This window comes from Phocoena sinus, chromosome 1 (genome assembly GCF_008692025.1).
Source record: "Phocoena sinus isolate mPhoSin1 chromosome 1, mPhoSin1.pri, whole genome shotgun sequence".
Taxonomy (NCBI): Eukaryota; Metazoa; Chordata; class Mammalia; order Artiodactyla; family Phocoenidae; genus Phocoena; species Phocoena sinus.
This window is the reverse complement of record NC_045763.1, coordinates 127,572,350-127,593,901: the sequence shown is the minus strand read 5'-3', so window position 1 is coordinate 127,593,901 and position 21,552 is coordinate 127,572,350. Positions and strand designations below refer to the sequence as shown.

The following is a 21,552-nucleotide window of genomic DNA, read 5'->3' as shown; positions in this document are numbered from 1 at the left end:
GCCAGGTCAGATTCCCCATCACCCTCTGCCTCTGCGTGTCGTAGGGTGGATCGGCCCCAGTTTGCTTTTGGCTAAAAAACTATAAGGGGAGCCCAGGCCTGGACCAAGGATGCAGGGCGAACAGCAGGCAGCCTGCGGTAGAGATGGGCTCTCCCTGCGGCCTGTTTCAGCTTGGCCCTCCCACCATTTTTCACAGGCCTTGCTTCCAGGTGTTTCTAAGTCCCGTTTGCTTTGCTATCTGTTTTCTGAGAATCTGACCTTGGCACTGTTTTTGGAAAAGCACAGAATTCCAGTGGACCCCCTGGTTCCACAGGCTCCAGGTTCCAAGACGAAATAGCAGTCAGCAAATAATGGCATGGAAAGGGATCAGCCTCATTTAAAACCTTCCAGCCAAGTTCTGACTCTAACAACCTTGTTTAGGAAATATCCAACCCCATGTCACCTGTGATGAGCCAGGTGACAGGTCTGTTATAGACTCCAGGACGTATGGATACACTTGGAGTCACTTTTTTGAGGTACAGCTAATAACGCGAGGTGAGATTTCCTTGGGGGCACGATACCAATCAGGTAGGTTGCGGAAGGGAGATTATACATGGACTTTTCTGGAAATTTTGGGGCCAGTAGGGAGAGCTCCTTCAATGCGACACAGTGCTCCGCGCTTCCCCAGCGCATCTCTCCCGTGCGGGCTCATGCGGGGCGGCAGCTCGGGTTTCACCCCTAAAGGACACTACCTTTGCTTCGCCTGAGTCTCCCCGTGTCATTCAGGCCTTTCATTCTACCGGGGGTCTCAAACCCTTATGCAGGTGTCCGCAACAGCCGGGGACAGAGAGTGGCTCCGGGGACAGAGAGCGGATCCGGCTTTCTAGCCGGGCGCTCCGGCGCCGCCTCTCCGGCACACCCGGCCTTCGGAGCCCGCGCGCGGTGCCCAGCCAGAGCAGCGCGGGTCTAGCTCGATTTACGCGGTGCCCTCTGCCACCTCTGTCCCGTCGGCCCTCCAACCCGCTTACGCCACCCGGAAGAAGCCCTCCGGACTCGACTCAGCATCTTTAACCCAATGCTTTCCCAAACAGGGCGGGCTCCCCGAATTTGCACCGCTCTGGGACCCTTTTCCAGCCCAGCCCCGTCGCCCCGCAAGCGGGAAGATCCGGCAGCCGCACTCGTTCGGGACGGAGAGGCAGCGCAGTCGGCTTCGGCGAGAGTCTGCGGCCGGCAGAGTCCCTGACCCCAATCGCAGGGCCTCCCTCCAGCGTCCGCCCTGGCTCCGTCCTCCGCGGAGCCCTCCTTTTCTCATCCTTTTCCCTCTGTCTGTGACCGGCCATTCCTCCGGCCACTGCCACCAACCCCTCCTGGTTCCTGACTTTCTCCCCCTGGCCCCAGGCGGGCTCCAGCCGCCCAGCCCGGACCCCCGCCCTCGACCCGGGACACACACCCCCGCGGGCATGCGCCCGTCACTCACTGTCCTGTTGCGGGGTGTCACTGCCGCTGGTGAGTCCCGGCGACTCCAGTAGGCTCCTGCCGGCCTCGCCCACGCTCTCGTCCGCCTGCGCCGCCACCATGTCCCCGGCTTCCTCCAGGTCTAGCAGGTGACTGACAGAGAAGTTCTTTTTCGCCTGCAGGGTGTCGAGGTTGCCCGGGCTGTCCAAGCGGCCGCCCAGCGCCGGTTGCCGCTCCAGAACGTGCCCGTAGCTGGAGGTCATGGTCTCCCCCTCCGATCCCACCCACCCCCCTCTTCCCGCTCGAATCAACACCAAACGCTGTGGGCGCGAGGGGGGAGAGGAGAAGAGTGGGGAAGAGAGGGGGGGAGTGGAGAGAGGGAGAGAGAGAGAGAGAGAGAGAGAGAGAGAGAGAGAGAGAAGGAGGGGAAGAACAAAAAAAAAAGTGGAAGGAGGGCGGGGGACCCCCTTGTGTAGAGCAGAGCGTTCTGCACCAGCAGCCTTCGACAGCCTCGGTTGCCTTCCTGAGGCCAAGTCCGGCGGGGTCCAAAGAGATAATCCACACCAAAAAATAAAATTAAAAGTCACCCTATGTTCAAGTCAGGAGAAAAAAACCCCTTCCAGCTCTCCAAAAGCGTCCACGCGCACACACTAAAAATAATAATAAGGGGGAGAGAGGAAAGGGGAGGCCAGCAGGGCGGGGGAGTTAGGCAAACAGAAGAACAGAGAAGAAGGGGTGGGAGAGAAGAATCAAAGTGGGATTTTTTTTTTAAGGTTAAAAAAGTTATTCCCAGGCAAGAGTTCAAGCACCAACAGAAGAAGGCTTGTTCCAGCTTTAAAACATCTTCAAGAAAACGTGTTCCCCCTCTCTGCACTCCTGTGGATTCTCAGGAGTGACTAAAGTTTCAGGAGGAGAGGGTGATGTCTTGCAGATGTATTGGAGAGCAGGATTCTCACTTTACTTTTCGTAAGGAAAAAAAAAAAAAAAAAGGGCTCCAAGAGTCCGAAGGAGGGTGGTGGTGGGTTTCCCCGTTCCCTTCTCCCTCTCCCCCTCTTCTTGCTGAGCTCCTTTTTCCTTCTCAGTTGGATCAAGAAGCTCTCTGGCACTTCAAAAGGCACAAACTGGCATGCAGAGGAGGCTTTGTAGGGAATACAAGAAAATTGGAGACCCCTGGGAGGGCAGATCTCGACTTAATAGGAGCCTGTAATTACGTGGCAAAGCCTTTGTGTGGTGCCTGACGTTTTACAGACCCCTTTTCTCCATCACAATCTCCTTCTTCCTCCTTTCCCTCGGACCAAAAAAACAGTCTGATTAAGAAAACCCCCTTTGCCAACTTCTGAGCAAGAGAGAAGGAGAGAGGGAGGGAGCGAGAGAGGGAGAGAGGGAGGAGGGGGAGAAAAGGGAGGGAAAAGAAAGCGAGAGAGCCCCTTCAGATTTTTTAAGTAAAGGTCTAATTATCATTCCCCTGCAATAGTATCACGGGGAGAAAAGACAAACTGAAACCCATAGTCACTTCAAACGGGCTGATTATTTTGCTTCGGCATTAACTCCTCCAGATTTGTTTAAGATCCTGCTGGAAAATCTCATTTGCATGTTTTGATAACAGCTGCGGGGAAACTTGTTGGAAAAAATCCACAACTATCTCAATCAAATTTTCTTCTCCCTCTGCCTTTTTTTTTTTTTTTTTTTTAACGTTTCCTGCTGTTCTACCAATTTTTGGGTGGTGGGGCTGGAAGAGCGTCTGAGAACAAGGGAGACAGCAAGCATATTAAGGCTGCATTTGGCCCTGTAGAGGCAGCCTATTAAATAATGTAATAAAATGACAGGAGTGATCATAATGGAAGGCTCTCCCACGCTTCCTCCGTGGACTGAAGGCAGGTTGGGGGAGATCTAGAAGGCACTGAATCGATTCGAGTCTTTCCGCGCCGCTAGGAATCCCGGGGCCAGGCAGTAGGAAATTTACATATTTATTTAGCTGGAAGAAAGGACTCTAGGAGTTTGTCATAGTTGCTCCCCTTCCCCCCACGCTGGCCAATTTCGTAACCTCTTTGGTGCAGCCAAGGTCGCTTCCCCAGGCTACGACGCTAAGCCGAGAGGGTCGCGCTGCCCAGATGAGGAGGAAGCAGGGGCACTCCTAGAGCCAGCTGCGGGCGGAGGCTCCAGCGGAGGTTCAGGGTACAGTCCGGCTGCCCTGGGGGTGGAGGAGGGAGGAAGAACGGAGAGGGGTGGACGAACCCCCATCTAAGTCTACGGATAATGCTTTGTCGTTCTAATGCTGAGCCCTAACTTGACAGAGGACAGGGAGGTGCTTAGCGATTTTTTCATGACCTGTTGGAATTTGGTACAGCTTTAATAGTCTCATTAGAAATGAGTTACTATATGACTAGTAAGTAAAATATTAAGTGTTTATTTGTGGCGTTTTATGTTCGTTAAACACACACACACATACACACATATTCCCTCACTCCCTTGATTACTAAACTTTTTTTTTTCTTTTTTTCCCTTTTTCTCCTATAGCCCAGAGGCTCGACTGGAGAGAAAGAAGGGTCCGAGTGTGTGTAAATGGTTTCTGGGCTCCAAACGGCCACAGTTAGCCCAGAACTTCCAGCCCTGATCTAGGAAAAGAACATTTGATGCCATCAAAGGGCTGCAGATTGAAACCAGATGTGCTCGCCTCGGTTCTTTCCATGCATTTAATTAAGGAGCCGGGATGGAGGAGACTTTTTCATCATTAGCCCACCCACTCCCTCCCTCCTCTTTCCATCCCTTCGCCCTCCCCCGCGGCCCGCTCGCACCCGGACCGGGAGCCCCAGAGCCCAGCCAGCGCCGCATGGTGCGCAGAGCCCGTCGCTCAGTCTCCCCAGTGGTCGGGGCTCTAAGCAGTAAACATCTGTCCGCGTCTGGGCTGGGGCGAGCTGCGCGGCAGGGCTAGCGGGATGCCGGTGGGAGACGGCCGAGCTCCCAGGTGGGCCCGCCGGAGTGGGAGCGTTGCAGGCGGGTGCCTTGCGCGGAGATTTCCAAAACCGTTGGTTGCGCGCGCCTAAGCCGAGCGCACATGTGTCAGTGCCACCGGCTGGAATGGACGTGACATAATCGCATAGAGAGGTTTTCAGCCGGCGTCCGGCTGCATGAGCTTAGGTGAAAGGGCTGAGGGGCCGGCCGTTTCTCCCTTCTCTCCACGCCCCGCGAGGCACGGCTGGGAATGTCCCCGCAGCCGAGTCAGCCTCTTCGAATCTTCTCAGAAATGGAGCAGGCCCTAGCCTTTCCCTCCTTCTCCACCCTCATTACACAGTTGTATTTTAATGTTTCTTTTCGTCCTTGATACCAACCGAACTGCCTTTTGTGACAAAGGTCTGGATAAGGGACTAGGGGCTTCTGACACCCCCAGGACTTGCTGCTTCCCCTGAAGACACACTGATCTCAGTCATATGAGGGGAGATTGCCCTTCGGAGGAAGTTGCCTTGTCCAGAGTGTGCCGTCAGCCTGGTTGGTGACCGAGAGGTAGCGACAAGGGAGATACGGGCAGTTGGAAACAATCAGACGTCTCCACTTGTGTTCCGCTGTGTTTTCCAAGGGGATCGGGCGCTCCCTTTACATCATCCACTTGTCATACTCATAATAATATCAACCAATTATACCAATACCAACTAAGATGCTAACGGTTTCAACAAAAACACTGGGCACATTTGCTTAGCATTTGTCGACCAAATTACATATACACGCATATATATATGTGTGTATATGTACACATATATACATCTATAAATTTCTATGCACAATATTTTCCCAAAATGTCTTCTGGAGTGAGAGTTCAAATACCAGCAGACTGTGTGGGGTTGGCCCAGCTGCCACAGCGCAGCTCTCGGCGCTGCGCTAGTCCTGAGGCCCCGGAGTCCCCCTCCAGGGGTGGCATTTGAGGACTACGTGGCAGGAGAAGGGCTGACAGAGTGTCCTCCAAGCCCAGAAGAAGTTGGAACTAGGGGTCAGACTCCCGGGGTGTCCAAGGGAAGGGAGATGCCAGCTTGAGACAGGGTCTGGAGACAGGCGGCAGGGCCCCTCTGGCAGTCCCGGCATGCTTATTTTGGAATCCTGCGGAAAAGGCTCCGGGGACTCTTCACCGCTCCAGAAGGCCATTCCTTCCCAGGGTATCCGTAGTTCTCACCGCAGGGAGCTGGGGCGGCGGGGTGAGTTGGGAGGACGCTCTGGGAGGGTCCCCAAGAAAGCAAATCCTGGAGGCATAGACCCTGCAGAATTGATATTTTTTTCTTGTTTAGGTCTTTGTGGAGTTTTTTATTTTTTTCTATTAACAATTGCTAGTGGATTGGATCCACACCCTTATTATGTTTACACAAAACATTTGTAATTTGTTGAGATTCTGGACTGTAATTAAAAACCAGCTGGGGGGCTTCCCTGGTGGCGCAGTGGTTGAGAGTCCGCCTGCCGATGCAGGGGACGCGGGTTCGTGCCCCGGTCCGGGAGGATCCCATATGCCGCGGAGCGGCTGGGCCCGTGAGCCATGGCCGCTGGGCCTGCGCGTCCGGAGCCTGTGCTCCGCAACGGGAGAGGCCACAGCAGTGAGAGGCCCGCGTAACGCTAAAAAAGGAAAAAAAAAAAAAAAAAAAAAATTAAAAACCAGCTGGATAACCCTACAGGGAGATTCATGAGCAAGGAGCGCATTCACCCGGTAAATGGTGAAAGGCGTCGGTTCGTGCTGCTAGCTGGCCAGGCGGGAGAAGGCTGAAGTGGAACCCTCGGAGCCAGCACAGACGCTGTACCTCGGGCACACAGAGGCGGGCCACGGAGCTCCTTCTCAGAGTGCCAAGGGTCTCCACGCCTGGCCTCTCCCTGCGTCCAGGCGCCAGGCCCTGCTCGCCAGAGGGGTGGAGGGAGGGGGAAATTGGTGGATCAAAGTTCTCTCGGCTCAGGTTGCAGGAACCAGGAGGGCCAGGCACCTCTAGAATTAGAGAATGACCATCTGGCAGAAAGATGTCAGGGGAGGAGAAGCTGTGGCTGGGAGCACATGCTCATCTCCCAGGCAAGCGGCAGGCCTGGCCTGGGAACTTAGAAGTCCTCAGAGAATGCTGTGGCCTGTTTAGTTACCAAATCACTACTTTGTTTTCACCATGTGACTTCCTTTTGGGAAAAGTTAGAAGGAGAGCATTTCTAACTCAAAATCTCTAAACATGTGTAGATCTTTCCCTGGCTTTTGCTTTGACTTCCATCCATCAGTCAATGATTATTAAAATGTGAAGCCCTGGATCATGTAATTAACCAGAATCCACTTCTTCATGATCCCTCCAGGATCTGAGAGTGGCTTTCCAACCCTTCCTTCTGCCCTATCCTTTTTAAAAATAACTCCTGTTTCTAGATTCCTCCCCAAGTAAGTGGGAGCAAAGCTCGGACTAGCAAGGAAACTTGCCAAGAGATCAGACCAAAGTAGGAAGGAGGTTTGGTTCCCAGTTATGTGCCCTTGTGTGGTCCTATTCATAGTTAGGTTTGGTATTGATTATTGTCCAGGATTTCCCTGGCACTGGAAGCTAGCAGAACTCTGCCTCATCTGGCTAGCAGAATGCCCCCCCGCACACACCCTAAGCAGTTTCCCCTCTGAGGTGGAAGCCAGGAGTTGTACTCTCTGACATGTTAATAAGCTGACATGATAATCACGTGTGACAGGTCGTAGGTTCCATGACATGTAAACAAGACAATACCACCCTCATGCAAATAACATGCTATAGGGGTGGAAATGCTTTCCTGCTCATGGTTGACATTCTAGTATATATTCATTAGCAATAAAAAAGGGGAAAAGAGTAAAATGCTAGATATATTCTTCAGGGTTCTCATATTTTAGTGTTTCCGAGGAGATTTTATGCCAGACTTGAAAAAGACTCTCCTTTGCCCTCCCCGTTCTGGTTCTTCTTATCATAAGTGGCATCTCAGGAACATTTCTCCTATGCATGGGTGAATGCTCTCTACCCACACCCACCTCCATCCAATAGCCCTATTGGATTATTTTGGGATTTTGCAGTAATCAAAGGAAGTAGGACTAAAAACACATTTCCAGGTAGCAAGCTGGTAATAGGTTCATTTTGTTGCAGTTTGGGAGGGCCAACATATTCATGTAGGACCTAGTGCACTGGAGCTATCTCCTCCTCAAACCACTGGACACTGACTTTGCACGTGCTACTGAAGACACCGGGGACCTGCACATTGGCAAATGCAATGAGTACTCTCAGACTTTCCTTTGCCAAGTGCCTTTGCTCTAATTGACAGTATTGAGCACTGTCTTTTTGAAATTTCTTCTCCTGGTTCTCTGTTTCAATGACCACTTCTTCTTGGCCTTCGTAGAGTGTTCCTTTTCATCAGCTTACTCCTTAAATATTGATATTATCCAGAGTTCTGTCCCTCATCCTCACTGTCCTTTCCAGTAAACAGGTCGTTACTAAAAGATCTCATATACTTTCATGGGTCAACTACCACTTGTTCATCAATGAGTCTAATATCTAAATCTTAAGCTTTACCACCTACTCACTGTCACCTTGGGCAAACTGGGCAAGTTACTTACCTCCCTATGCCTCAGTTTACTCATCTTTCTAATGAGATAAACCATGCTCCTACCACATATATTCATGAGAACTAAATGAGAATGCATGCAAGCCATTAACACAGTGCTTACCGTACAGTAAACCCTGGAAAAAAAATAGCTTTTTTCTTGATGGACATGCACTTCATTAAGGAACCTTAAACTCAGCATGTCCAAAACTGAACTCAACCTAATCTTCCCATGCTCCGCCTTTTTCCCCAGTAGGAAACCTAGGAGTTACCCCAAATTCCTCCCTCTTTGACATGACCTCCAGCTTATCCAGGTAACCACTAAATTCTGCCTGTGTTCTCTAACTAGCATCAATCCTGTCACTAAGTCAATAAGTGCTTGTCGAATTGCAACTGAAGATTAATTAACACTGGAGCAAATGAATAGGCAACATTACGTGGGAGTGTGTAGCTATAATATTAGAGTGTGTTCACATTATATTAACATAATAACAATTAGTAGTCAGGATGACTTGCCAAATGCCCTCAGAGGAAATATGAATGTGCAGACGCCATACCTTCTCTGTCCTGAGGAACTCAAGCCTTACTCACCAGGCAGATTCAGACAAACCACAAATGGCTGTTGGGAGGATTAAGAAAGAAAAAAAACATAAAAATTGCCCTATCATGATCATCATTTAACAAATGTAAATTCCCTTCCTCTGCTCTGTTAATTCCCTTCTTCAGATGGCCCTGGTTACAGATTCCTTTGAGTTCCATGGAAAAATAGGATGTTAAATTCTTGCTGTTTTCCTATTTTAGAAAAATCCTGGGCAAATGCATGTGACTGAGAAGCATAAAACTGGGAGTGGTTCTAGGCAAACGGCAGCACACAGCGCTACCAGGGAAACCATTGCTGACCCTTCAATACTGTGCTGGAAATGCTCAAGCCTGGTGGATTTTTTTTTTTTTTTTACCACACTCTGATAGTTAGAGAACCTGCATGCTCATTGGATTCTTGGCCCTATGTAAGACACCAGAGCTGAGGTCCCAGGCTGGCTTATTGCCTCTGCAAGTTCCTAAACGTTGGGCCCCTAGAGCTCTGTTTCTAAGCCAAGCAAAAGTGGGGTGGAATCTTACAGGATAGATACAATACGCCTTGGGCCTGGGTAAATTTGGCCAATTTAAAACTTATGAGGCTCTTCAGCTGACTTTAGTGCTTGCCCAGTGGGCATGACACTTAGGATTACCTTTTTGGACTTGCTGCTCTCATAAATCTGGAGCCAAGCACAACCCATTCTCCCCCTGCTTTCCTCTCCTCAGTCCTTCCATAAATCTCTAATTTTCTAAACAGGTCTCTCACTTCTTGTCCCCCAGTTCTCCACTTTTCCTATAGTACTAGCTCATAGGCCAAAAACCAAGCTGGTTGTACCTTCTATTGTCTATTTACACTTGTTTGGTTAGGTATATTATTGTTTGGTTAGATAAAAATTTTTTTATCTGTCATGTTGAACACATCCAGATATGCCTTACTTCAAGTTTTGCTCCACAGTAAACAGTGGTAACAAATTGCAGTGACATTTTTTTCTTGCCTGCCTCAAAAGGATGCTGTGAGATAATGTGTATGTATAATACCAGTTGCAGTGATTATTACCTCCAGTTGTCACATTTTCCTGCCATTCTTTTCTTGCTTTTCATCACTACAGATAAGAAGAAAGTATTTACATAATGGAAGTTAGAAAACTGATTTTTTTAAAGTCTAAAATAATGTAGTGTTTCAACACTTTGCAGATCATGAACCTAATACTTCAACACTTTGTTAAGTCACCATTCACCTCTTTTATACAAATACAGCTTTGCTTTTCATAAACCTGGTGTCCAGCTCTGCATTTAAAACACCAGAACCACTTCTCACTAACATACATGATTTAAAAACAAAACAAAACTTCCTTTTGCCACTCACCTTTTATCTTTTCCTCTTTTTGTAATTTTTCTTTTGAGCATCTTCTGCTCCTTTAAACCAGAAGTTTGAATTATTTCCTTCAAAATTTGAAGGGTAAGATTTAGTGATCTCTCTAATTTTCATTACTGTTGGGTGTCTTGCTTTCCTTATGAAAATTATGATACAGGATTTCAGATATCCAATTTTATGTTATTTTGGACCAAATGGCATAAAGCAGGAGTCTGCCATTAACCTGTAACCATTACCAGATAGTCTATTATATTCCATGTTGAGTTTATTATGATGGAAAGAGTAGAAGCTTTAAAAACCTTGGAAGTATATTTCTTGAGTCTGCCTCTTAAAAACTTTGAGCAAGTTATGCAGTCTCTTTGAGTCTCAATATCTGAGTCTCAGCATCTAAGGTACTGCTGAAAAAAAAAAAAGTAGCATAACATAGTAAGGATCTAATAGAGTGCTTGGCAAATAGTAAATACTCAATAAAAGTTCAAAATTTCCACTTTTGTTTATTATATAGTAGCTTGTAGCAGAACAGCAATGCTCCCTCTAAGAGCAACTAGAAAATCTGAAATATTTATATCCTCCTCACCCCAAATATCAAAGAGCTTCCAAGACAGTCAGGACTTGAAAATCGTGTTCCAGAGAAGAATGCTTTTGGAAGTAAATCAAACTTTCTCTATTCCTCCTTAATTGTTGGGTAGTCTGCCATTTTCTGCCACATTTTGGACTGGACCAAGAGACTTAAAAAAGAAAAGAAAAGAAAAGGAAAAAAATGTACCTGCTAAGAAATAGATAATCCAGCAGAGCTTTATGCATTTGTATGGCCATGGAGAAAGACAAATTAGAGTTTGGGGCAGCTGAGATTTCATAGAAAAGTGAGGCTGAGACAAATAAGAACAGTAATACCATTTTTCCCTCAAGGTGTTTGCTAATTAAGCTGCACAAGGCAAAAGGCTCAGTATAACATGATGTGAATAAAAAGCAGATCAGGGGCTTCCCTGGTGGCGCACTGGTTGAGAGTCCGCCTGCCGATGCAGGGGACACGGATTCGTGCCCCGGTCCGGGAAGATCCCACATGCCGCGGAGCGGCTCGGCCCGTGAGCCATGGCCGCTGAGCCTGCGCGTCCGGAGCCTGTGCTCCGCAACGGGAGAGGCCACAACAGTGAGAGGCCCGCGTACGGCAAAAAAAAAAAAAAAAAAAAAAAAGCAGATCAGCAATTTTGGCAACCCAAAAGGGCCAGGAAGACCAAAATTGAAGTTTATGACATATCAAGGAGGAGAATCCACAAGAACACTTCAGGTCCTCTGTTAGGAAACATAGAAAGCTACATCCCTAAGAATGCAAGAAACTTAGATGAAGACTGAACCTTACCAAAGACTGACTTCAGTCCTAGATTAAATTGAGCTGATTTGCCTCTCTCTTGCCTTTTAAAATAGGTTGAATCCTCTCTGGAGGAATATAACAGAGTCACTATAATTTTCATATAAAATGCCCGGCATTTGAGTTAAAAAAAAAAAAAACAGGGCTTCCCTGGTGGCACAGTGGTTGAGAGTCTGCCTGCCGATGCAGGGAACACAGGTTCGTGCCCCGGTCCGGGAAGATCCCACATGCTGCGGAGCGGCTGGGCCCGTGAGCCATGGCTGCTGGGCCTGCGCAGCCAGAGCCTGTGCTCCGCAACGGGAGAGGCCACAACAGTGAGAGGCCCGCATACCGCAAAAACAAAAAAAACCCCAGACATATTAAGAAACAAGGCCAAGAGAAAACATGCGCAACAGAAATAGGTGTCCCAGGTATTGGACATAGCAGACATGGACTTAAAATTAACAATGACCAATATAATATCCCACTACTGAAACTATAAGAATCAAGTGGAATTTATAGAACTAAAAAATGTAACAGGTGAACTCAAAAATTCAGTAGATGAGTTTAACTGGATATTTGATACAGCTTAAGTGAGAAATAGCTGAAAAATAGATCAGAAGAAAATATCCAGACTTAAGTATGGAGGAGAAAAATAATGAGAAGCAGAGAGAATTCTGGGGAAATGGGGGAGTAGAAAGCACCAAGAAACTGTCTCTCCACCTTGACAACAATTTTGCTGGCAGAATCTGTCTAATATAATTAATTTAAAACTCTGGAGTATATTGAAGGCTTGCAAGTTTCAGGGGAAGGTTTGGACAGTAAATTGAGGTTAATTTCAGTCAATTTTAGCTCTTAGCACAGTAGCAGCTACTACTCATACCTTAGCCTCAGCCCTCTGGCACGCAGCTGTGCACACATTGCTGGAGCAGCTACACACAACACACAACTTGTGGAAGCCAGGGTAGGCAAAAAGGACCCTACTCTCCAAATATCAGGAATCAGTGCTCTAATTGCTGATCACTGATTCTGATCTCAGAAGTGCAAAAAGGAGGATGGTAGTTGTTGTAACATTTCCCCCATTGTTCAAGCTCCTCCCCTCAAGTGAAAGTGATTCTAAGGGAATTAAATGGCCAGTGCCCTTTCTCCCCACTTCATTTTTTCTTTTTTCCCTTTTGGGAGACAAACACTAAAGCCTAAGACATTCAAAAGCAAGTGCACATACAGGGAAAATTAGAAAGTGACCATGCATGGGAAAGGTGAAGGCTCAGAAAAGACCTGAGGAGATTTTAGGTTTACACCTCAGGCTGATCCTTGGAACAGAGATTGCCCCAAATAAATAAATAAATAAATAAATAAATAAATAAATAAATAAACAAAGAAACACATACATACCTACAATCATGAAAACCAGCAAACCCTAGGGAAAAGGGAGAATCTGATTTCCAGAGTTTTCACCTTATTAGATTCAAACATCAAGTTTTCAACAAAAAGTCATAAAGCAAACAAAGAAACAAGAAAGTATGGCCTATTCAAAGTAAAAGATAAATAATCAGAAAGTGTTCCTTTAAAATACCTGATGGAAGATTACCTGGGTAAAGAAATTAAAATAACTGTCTTAAATATGCTCAAGAAAATGATATATAAACAAAATGAAAATACCAATAAAGAGATAGAAAACAAAAAGAAACCAAAAAGAAATCCTGGAGCTGAAAAGTATAATAACTGAAATGAAAAATTCACTAGAAGGATTCAAAGGCATATTTGAGCAGGCAGAAGAAAGAATCATCAAACTTGAAGACAGGACAATGGAAATTACCAAATGTGAGCAATAGAAAGAAAAAAGATTGAAGAAAACTGAATAGAGCCTAAGTGACACTACCAAGCAGACCATTTATTCAGTGTTAGAGTTTCAGAAAGAGAAGAGAAAGAAATGGGCAGAGAGGATATTTGAAGAAATAATGGCAAAGAGCTTCCCAAATCTGATGAAAGACATGAATATAAACATCCAAGAAATTCAACAAACTCCAAGTAAGATAAACTCAAAGAGATCCACACTGAGGCACATTATAATTAAACTTTTGAAAGCCAAAGAAAAACAGAGAATATTGAAAACAACAAGAAGAGATTCATTACATACAAGGGATACTCAATAAGATGATCAGAAGATTTTCTCATAAGAAACTTTGGGGGCCAGAAGACAATATATTCAAAGCACTCAAAGGAAAAATGAACTATCGACCAAGAATCCTATATCCAGCAAAACTGTCCTTCATAGTGAGGGATACATTAAGACATTCCCAGATAAATAAAAATTAAGAAATGTCTTTACCACTGGAACTTCCCTGTGAGAAATGCTCAAAGGAAAAGTGAAATGAAAGGAAATTAGACAATAAATTGAAGCCATGTGAAGAAATAAAGATCTTGATAAAGTTAAATACATGGTGATTATAAAAGGTAGTATTATAACAATGGTTTGTAACTCCACTCTCTATTCCACATGATTTAAGAGACTAATATATTTTTAATTATTGTCTAATAGTTAGTATTATTGTAACTTTGGTTTGTAAATCTACATGTTGCCTTATCCATAATTTAAGAGATGGATGCATTTGAAAGAACTATTAGTTTAGGTTTTGGAGCACACAATATGAAAGATGTAATTTCGTGACATCAGCAACTGGAACAGGTAGTGACAGAGCTGTAAACAGCAGAGTTTTTGTATGTTATCAAATTTAAGCTGGTATAAATTCAAATTAAGGTGTTGTAACTTTAGGATGTTAAATACAATCCCCATGGTCACCACAGAGTAAATAACTATAGAATATATACAAAAGGAAATGAGAAAGAAATTTAAATGTCTCACAAAATATCAACTAAACACAAAAGAAAACAGTAATGCAGGAAATGAGGAACAAAAAAGCCGTAAGGAATACAGAAAACAAATAGCAAAGTGACAGAAGTAAGCCCCTCCTTATCAGCAACTACTTTAAACGTAAATGTACTAAACACTCTAATAAAAAGACAGAGATTGACAGAAAGGATAAAACTACATGATCCAGCTATATGCCATCTATAAGAGACTCACTTTCCAAAGACACAAATGGGTTGAAAGTGAAAGGAAGGAAAAGGACATTCCATGCAAATAGTAACCAAAAGACAGCAAGGGTAGCTGTACTAATATCAGAAAAAATAGACTTTAAATCAAAATAAGTTAAAAGAGACAAAGAAGAACACTATATATTAATGAAAGTTTCAGTACACCAAGAATATGTAAATATTATAAACATTTGCATACCTAATTACAGACGTGCAAAATATATGAAGCAAAAACTGATGGAATTGAAGGGAGAAACAGACAGCTCTACAATAATAGGAGGATACTTTAGTATTCCACTCTCAATAATAGATAGAACAACCAGAGAGAAGATAAGAAAGGAAATAGAGGACTTACCACAATAAACCAACAAGATCTGACAGACATACAGAACACTCTACTTAACTATAACAGCATATGCATTCTCCTCAAGTGCACCTGGGGCATTTTTCAGGTTAGTTTCAATCGATTTAAAAAGACAAATATTATTTAAATTATATTCTCTCACTACTACAGGATGAAATCAACAGCAGAAGTAAGGCTTGAAAATTCACAAATTCGTGGAAATTAAACAACACACTCTTTGAATCACAAACAGTGGATCAAAGACAAAACCACAAGGGAAATTAGAAAATAGAGATGAATGAAAGTGAAAACACAACATACCAAAAGCCAGACAAAGATACTATGAGAAGAGAAAACTACAGACAAATATATCTTATGAATATGAATAAAGAATTCTCAATAAAATACTAGCAAATCAAATTCAGCAGCATATCAAAAGGATTGTACATGAGGACCAAGTGGGATTTATTCCTAGAATGCAAGGATGGTTCAACATATGAACATGTACCCAAAGAAATATTTTTAAAAAGTATAACAGTACTATTTATGACAGACTCAAAGAGCAAATAACCCAAATACTCAACAACAATATCATGGATAAGTAAATTGCTATATTTATAGAATTAAATACTTCATGCAACAATATGGATGGGTCCACAAATATAATGTTGATGGAAAAATGCCAGCCACAAGGAGCACATTTAGTTTGTTCCATACATTTTTTAAAAAGTTGGTTCCCTCCATTTCCATGTCACAAGCTGAAGACATATCATATTACGTTTCTTACAGAAACTATAATTCAAGCAGGGAATTGGAGGCCCATTTCTTGCCACTCATTTACCATTTGTCTTCCACAGAGAATTTCTGTAAGAATAAGTAGCAGCATGAGAAAAAAATGCTTAAAATATCACTTGGTCTAAGAAGCATTAAATATTTTCACAAATTGCCTTCTGATATTTAGCAAAATCTTAACTATGCTTTTACGTGTTCAGTTGAATGATATACCAAGTATATAGCACTGAAAACAGATGTCTGAAGTATATAAGGACATGACAATTTTCTCCTAGCTCTACAGGTGTTCATGATGATCTCAACTTCATAACCTCAGAACTGTAATAATTGCTACTATTTCATGAATATTTACTATGTGCCAAACACTGTGCAAAGTGTTTTGTACCCATTATCTCATTTAATCTTTACAATAACCCTGGAAGGTAGGTTTTACTATCTCCTTTTACAGATAAGGAAACCAAAATTAAGTAATTTTCCCAGGAGAGTCACCCAGACATGATTAGTATCTGGTTCTCTCTGACAGTCAGGCATGTGCTCTTAACTACCTTGCTAAATGGTGTGTTGTGCAGGTGTGCATCAGTGACATAAAGAAATGCCAGTTCAATGGTCTGAAACTGTAAATGTAAGATTTAGTGTAAATTTAGTCCCAAGACTCCCTCTGTTTCCCTACCTTTAGCCTTCAACTTACCCTCCTGAGTCGCCCTACACCACAGTGGCAACTGAAAACCTAGAAATATCATGAGGAAGAAGAGAAAGTCTTTGCCTGTCCCTTTGCCTGTCTCACCAAAGTGTCCATATTCCCAAATAAGATACCACTGAATGTTTAGGGCCCTGTCTTTGCTTTTTTTTTCTGGGGATGGAGTTAAGAGAGAAGTTGTATTGTAGCATTCAGGCTTACTATTTTTCTTGGTAGAACAATGGAAAAGAAAGAATTATGAAATGTATGCTTAGATATCCTACAAATCAAAGGATAGTCGTACTTAGATTATTTTTTCTCTACATTCACACCCACCCCATTTTTGAAAGTTGCAATGATTTTGTTTGCAATGAAAGATTCCTTTGCCATGTCACATCAGGATGTATATTGTCATCAGCATGCCCTTCAGCTGCCAGGAGCCAGATTCCTATTCTTAGACCATAGGGAAGACTTGTTATTATGACTCTGCCCTTGGATTGTGTTGGCGAAATATGTTCTTTCTGGAGATAACAGCTTCAATTGAAAAATGAATCTGTACTTGTACAGGTTGAAGAAGAATTTCAGCTACTGCACCCTGCTGCAGCAAGAAGACTAATAAAAACCTTGAACCCATAACTCATGTATGAGGTAAAGGGAGCCTTATTGAAGATCAAATAAAAAGTATAAATAGTGAGTCAGACAGCGCATGAAGTGAAGATTCCAACATTCTTTTTTTGCTTACGTTGCTTTCAATGGCATTTGGGATTAAAGGTCAAATAGAATTCAACACAGTAACCCTTGTAAGGCTTGATTTTCTATATTTGAAGATTCATCTCTTCATCCAGAACTTCACTTCTCAACAAGATGTCTGTCTTCATTGCACTTTTCATGCCTGTTTACCTCAAATCCTAATCAGGAAAATGGGTACTTGTAAAACAATCCCCCAGGCCTTTCTGCACTAGATACTCATTCATACACTAATTCACTCACTTAACATGTGCTGAGTGCCTACTAACCCTGAAGATTTAAAAAGACCAAACAACAAAACAGGTCTTCCCACAATACACTCACTATCTAAGAGGGGAGATAAACAGATATTAAGAAAATGTTCTGTGTGGCAGAGTTGATGATTGAACGCTATATTTTTCAAACTGAAAAAAGTAATTTCTAAAATTGATCTATTCCCCTAGTCCTTCATCCAGTAGGACCAAAAGAAAAGCTTAAATTCAATAAGTAATGGTATCTCAGACTCTTGGGGATTCAATAGTTTCTCAAAGATAATTCGTTATCCTTGAGGATGTTAATGATCAATCTTTCAGCTTGTTTTCCATTCCCCTGGCTTTCTTCTAGGTTAGCATCTGAGAATGTTAGGAAGGGGTTTCAAGTCTCAAAGAGGCTGGGAAGAGAGAGTCTAAGAACCACAAATAAGATCTATGGCCCTGTGTTGATTTCTAGGTCCTGTATGACAAAGCTTCTGGTTGGAATTTATTCCTGGCCTCCCTTTCACAGGTATTATTGATGAAGGTGTGCTTTTGCTTCTCATAGCTGGTTAGGCCGCAGTGGTCCCCCCTGGCTCATTAAGCTCCAGTTTGACTCTAGCATTGCACAACCCTCTCGGTTTTAGCTCACTGTGTTCAGATTCCTAGGATTAGGATCCTTTTGGTTAAGTCCTCTCATCTCTTGTCACAGCAATACCATATAAGCCCAATGGCTCAACTGCTTTCCTTACCTCCCCTCCCCTTGCATGCAAATTTCTGGATCTTTTTCACACACTAAAGGAGTTGATGGAGTATTTAGAGGGCTAGCTCAAGTCTTATAAGCGAACCAAGCCTTTCCATTGTTTTTTGTTTTTGTGTGTGTGGTTTGTTTGTTCTTTATTTTTGTTTTTGTTTTGGTACAAGACAGCACCCTGTGAGATCATCTCTTTCAAGAGTTGCAAATAGGAAGAAGGGGGAAAATCTCTTGGAGTTGGTGGGAAATGGAGGGGGGGTACTTTGTGGGGGAGAATGACTGAGGAACTGAACCTCCTCCCATGTCTTTTAAACTTTTCTTCCCACAACCTTTTAGGCTAGAAGAAGTAGAATTTGCTCACTTTCCTGTATGGAAAGGATATATGTCTTCTGAATTCTCTCTACCCATGGGAATTTGATATTCAGGTCAGCCTGTCCTGCTTCTTGATGTTTTAAAAAGAGTAGAAAAAAATTAGAGATTTATTTTTTCTTTCCACAATGCTTGGCTTCTATGAACACTGTCATAAAAAAATGACTCAAAAATCCCATTTTGGTAGTCAGTAGTTGAATATCCACTACTCTTTTATTTTCCATTTCTATTTGCCATTTCCAGCAGATGGATATTTCCAAATAAATAGAAAGTTAATGGAAATAGGGGGAAAAAGGTTTCTATTTTAATGTTTATTATATATTATATGTATTTATTTTCTTATGACATTTAAAATAGATTATATATTTGTAGTTTTATAACATATTATAAAACTATTACATAATATTTAAAAATTCATTATCCCTATTTTAGATGCATAAGCTACAATGGAAACACCAAGAAGGAACACACAACTGTAGACATGTTAGGGTAAAAGAACGAGAAAGATAATTAAATTGATATAATTGGCTTTCTTTTGGAAAACTGAAGCAAGAGATACAATCAGGTTTCTTGCTATTATTACTTCTCAGGATTTTCACTGATAGAACATAGGTTTTCCAAGGACATGTCTAAAATGTAGAGTCTATTCCAATAAGCCATTCAGACTGAAGGAAAACCAGATGGGGAACTATAATACAATTTATTAATTAAAGAAGAATCTTTAGAGGCTGTAGGACAATGTTGCTTTATCATCCTTAAAATCAGTACAAATTAAATAGTATTACTAACATTGAATACTTTGGAATATATTTGGAAGTGCACACAAATACATGCACACATACACAGGCCTAGAGAAGCATATTTCAGGTAGTGCTTGGTGATCCATTCAGTCACTGATACCCTGTACATTTCACCCTATGCCCAGCTGACACTGTTCTCCCTTTTCCCAAGTGGAAGGAAACTCAACTATATAGTATGCTGAAAGAAGTTTGACTAATAAAGTTTAAGGGTAGAACATTGTTGAATGAATAGAGTCAGGTTACAATTCTTAATTCTCTTTGATGCTAGTGATAAAACTTCGAGTACCCAAAATATACTTGCTGAAACTTACAGACACTGAAGGCAGACACAATGTTGCCTGATATTATATCTTCTGAATTTAGTTGCCTCTGTATCTCAGGCAGGAGTGAACTAACTTGTTAATGAGTGCAGGATTCTGTTAACAGAAGACATAAATCTTAGACAGTCAAAGACTGGCCTCTGTGACTGATTAAACAAAGAAGAGTTGAACTGATTGTGGTTATCACAATCAAGTGCCGATTATTGCTGTAGTTTATGACAAAAAGAATGCCACAGAGAAGCAGAAATAAAACAAGTCTTTTATGACAATAAGATAATAAAGTTAGAAATTACCTTTTGAAAAGTATGAAAATAAACTACAATAGAAAATTAAAATTTTAAATTTGTTAAAATATATAACCTAGGCATAATTAAAACTATAACTTCAAAATATTTAGAAAATTATATAGACTTCTGGTAAACAAGGCAGGCTGAGTAGGCAAACTCGATACCAAGGAGAAAGAATACTTGGAGTCAGAAAGGAGGCCCTAAAGAAGTCTCATGAAAAGCAACATCCACTGAGTTTTCCTCTGGTTTTCTGATCTTCCCTTTGCCTTAAATTTCCTGAATTTCACTACTATTTGTGTAAATGTGGGCTTGTTTTATATGCACCTTCTATTTTCCTTCCTTAACTTCACTTCCAGAAATCCTTCTTCCGTTGACTGGACCACTGTAGCAATTTCCTAACTGGTTACTTTATGGACAATACCTGTCTACCCTGCCAAGAAAGTAGATTTCTTAAAATGTAAATATGATTGTATTTGTCTCTTTCAACATTATCCAGTGGTTCTGTATTGCCTACAAGAGCGAGATTAGACATCTTAGCATAGTGATGGCATGCACTTCCTTCCATTAACTAGATTAACCTTACCTCCCACCCTTCTCTTCACATATCAGGACCTATGCCATTTACTTGTCTCTAATGGTCATCACACTTACTTTGCTTAAGATTAGCTTTTGTTCATTCTTCCATGTCATTTTAAAAGTCACCTCTCACAAGAGCACTTCCTAGACTTTAAAGAATATTTCTATTCCTCCTCATGTCTCTTTCTCTATATCTATCTTAGCTCTCACTTTTTTCTTTATAAACACTTAAAATTTGTAATTATATATTTATTTACATCGTACTTTAAAAATCTGCCTCCATCACTATAAAGTAGTCTCCATGCAGGCATAGGCTGAACACATCTCGTCCACTATTCTAAGGAACTTGTTTAACGAATGAGTATATGAATGAACCCTTATTCCAAATGGAGCAAGCTTCAGCAACCTGAATGTATCAAGCTATTTCAACTTCTGCCTTCACATTTTCAGTTTTCTCTGTCTAGAGCATTTGTCATTCTCTGAAAAGTCTGGGGAGTATATCGCCATATTTCATGACTCAGCTCAAGCATTATAGAAAGCCTGGTAGAGTTAACCACTATTATCTTTGGACCCTGCTGAACCATGTTCACCTTATCATAAAATTGATCACATTCTATTACTTTTATTAGTTCACATATCTATTTCCCTCTACTGGAATGTAAGCTCCCACTGGGATTTGTCCTTATCTCTATTCTCCCAAGGTTTAGCACACTTCCTTTCATTAACTGGATTAACTTTACCTCCTACCCCTCTCTTCACCTAGGCCATTTCCTTGTCTATAATGGTCATCACACCTACTTTGCTTAAGATTAGCTTTTGCTCTTTCTTCAGCTGTCAGTTTCAAAGTCACCTCAGCAATTAATCAGAGCTGGTTGGATGAATTAATGAATGAGTAAGCTTTTCTGAAATGCTTCAAAGCACTTGTGATTGATATCTTCATATTATGCCAAATGATTCTTCTTAAAAATTATCACAAGATTATTTACTTTATAGTAGGAAGAAAAAGTAAGAGCTTTCCGAAGGGAACTTTGAAGGACATTCCATCTCTCTATAATCAATGGGATTTTGAAAAATAACATCTTTGACCAATACCACCGATAACTACTACAGGAAATAATAGTCAAAAATAAGGGTCAAATTCACTGACATCACCAACCTCAGCAAAACACCTTACTGTATTGCAACTTCATGGCCCTTTGAAAAGGTTTAAGTTGTACATGGTCTGGAATTCACAAATTTTTTGTTTGTGAAATGTAAAAAATAAAATGTATATTTTT

The 21,552-nt window shown here is 42.4% G+C and overlaps 1 protein-coding gene across 3 annotated transcripts in view; it reads right to left on the bottom strand.

The window, feature by feature from the left end:
- Positions 1–2,753, bottom strand: part of PRRX1 (paired related homeobox 1) — a 74,305-nt gene extending 71,552 nt beyond the window's left edge. For all 3 annotated transcript variants that reach the window (XM_032622734.1, XM_032622726.1, XM_032622743.1), the window contains exon 1: positions 1,457–2,753. In XM_032622734.1, the coding sequence (XP_032478625.1) occupies positions 1,457–1,697 (241 nt within the window). In that variant the 5' untranslated portion in view covers positions 1,698–2,753. The remainder of the gene's footprint in view (positions 1–1,456) is intronic.
- Positions 2,754–21,552: the final 18,799 nt, after the last annotated feature.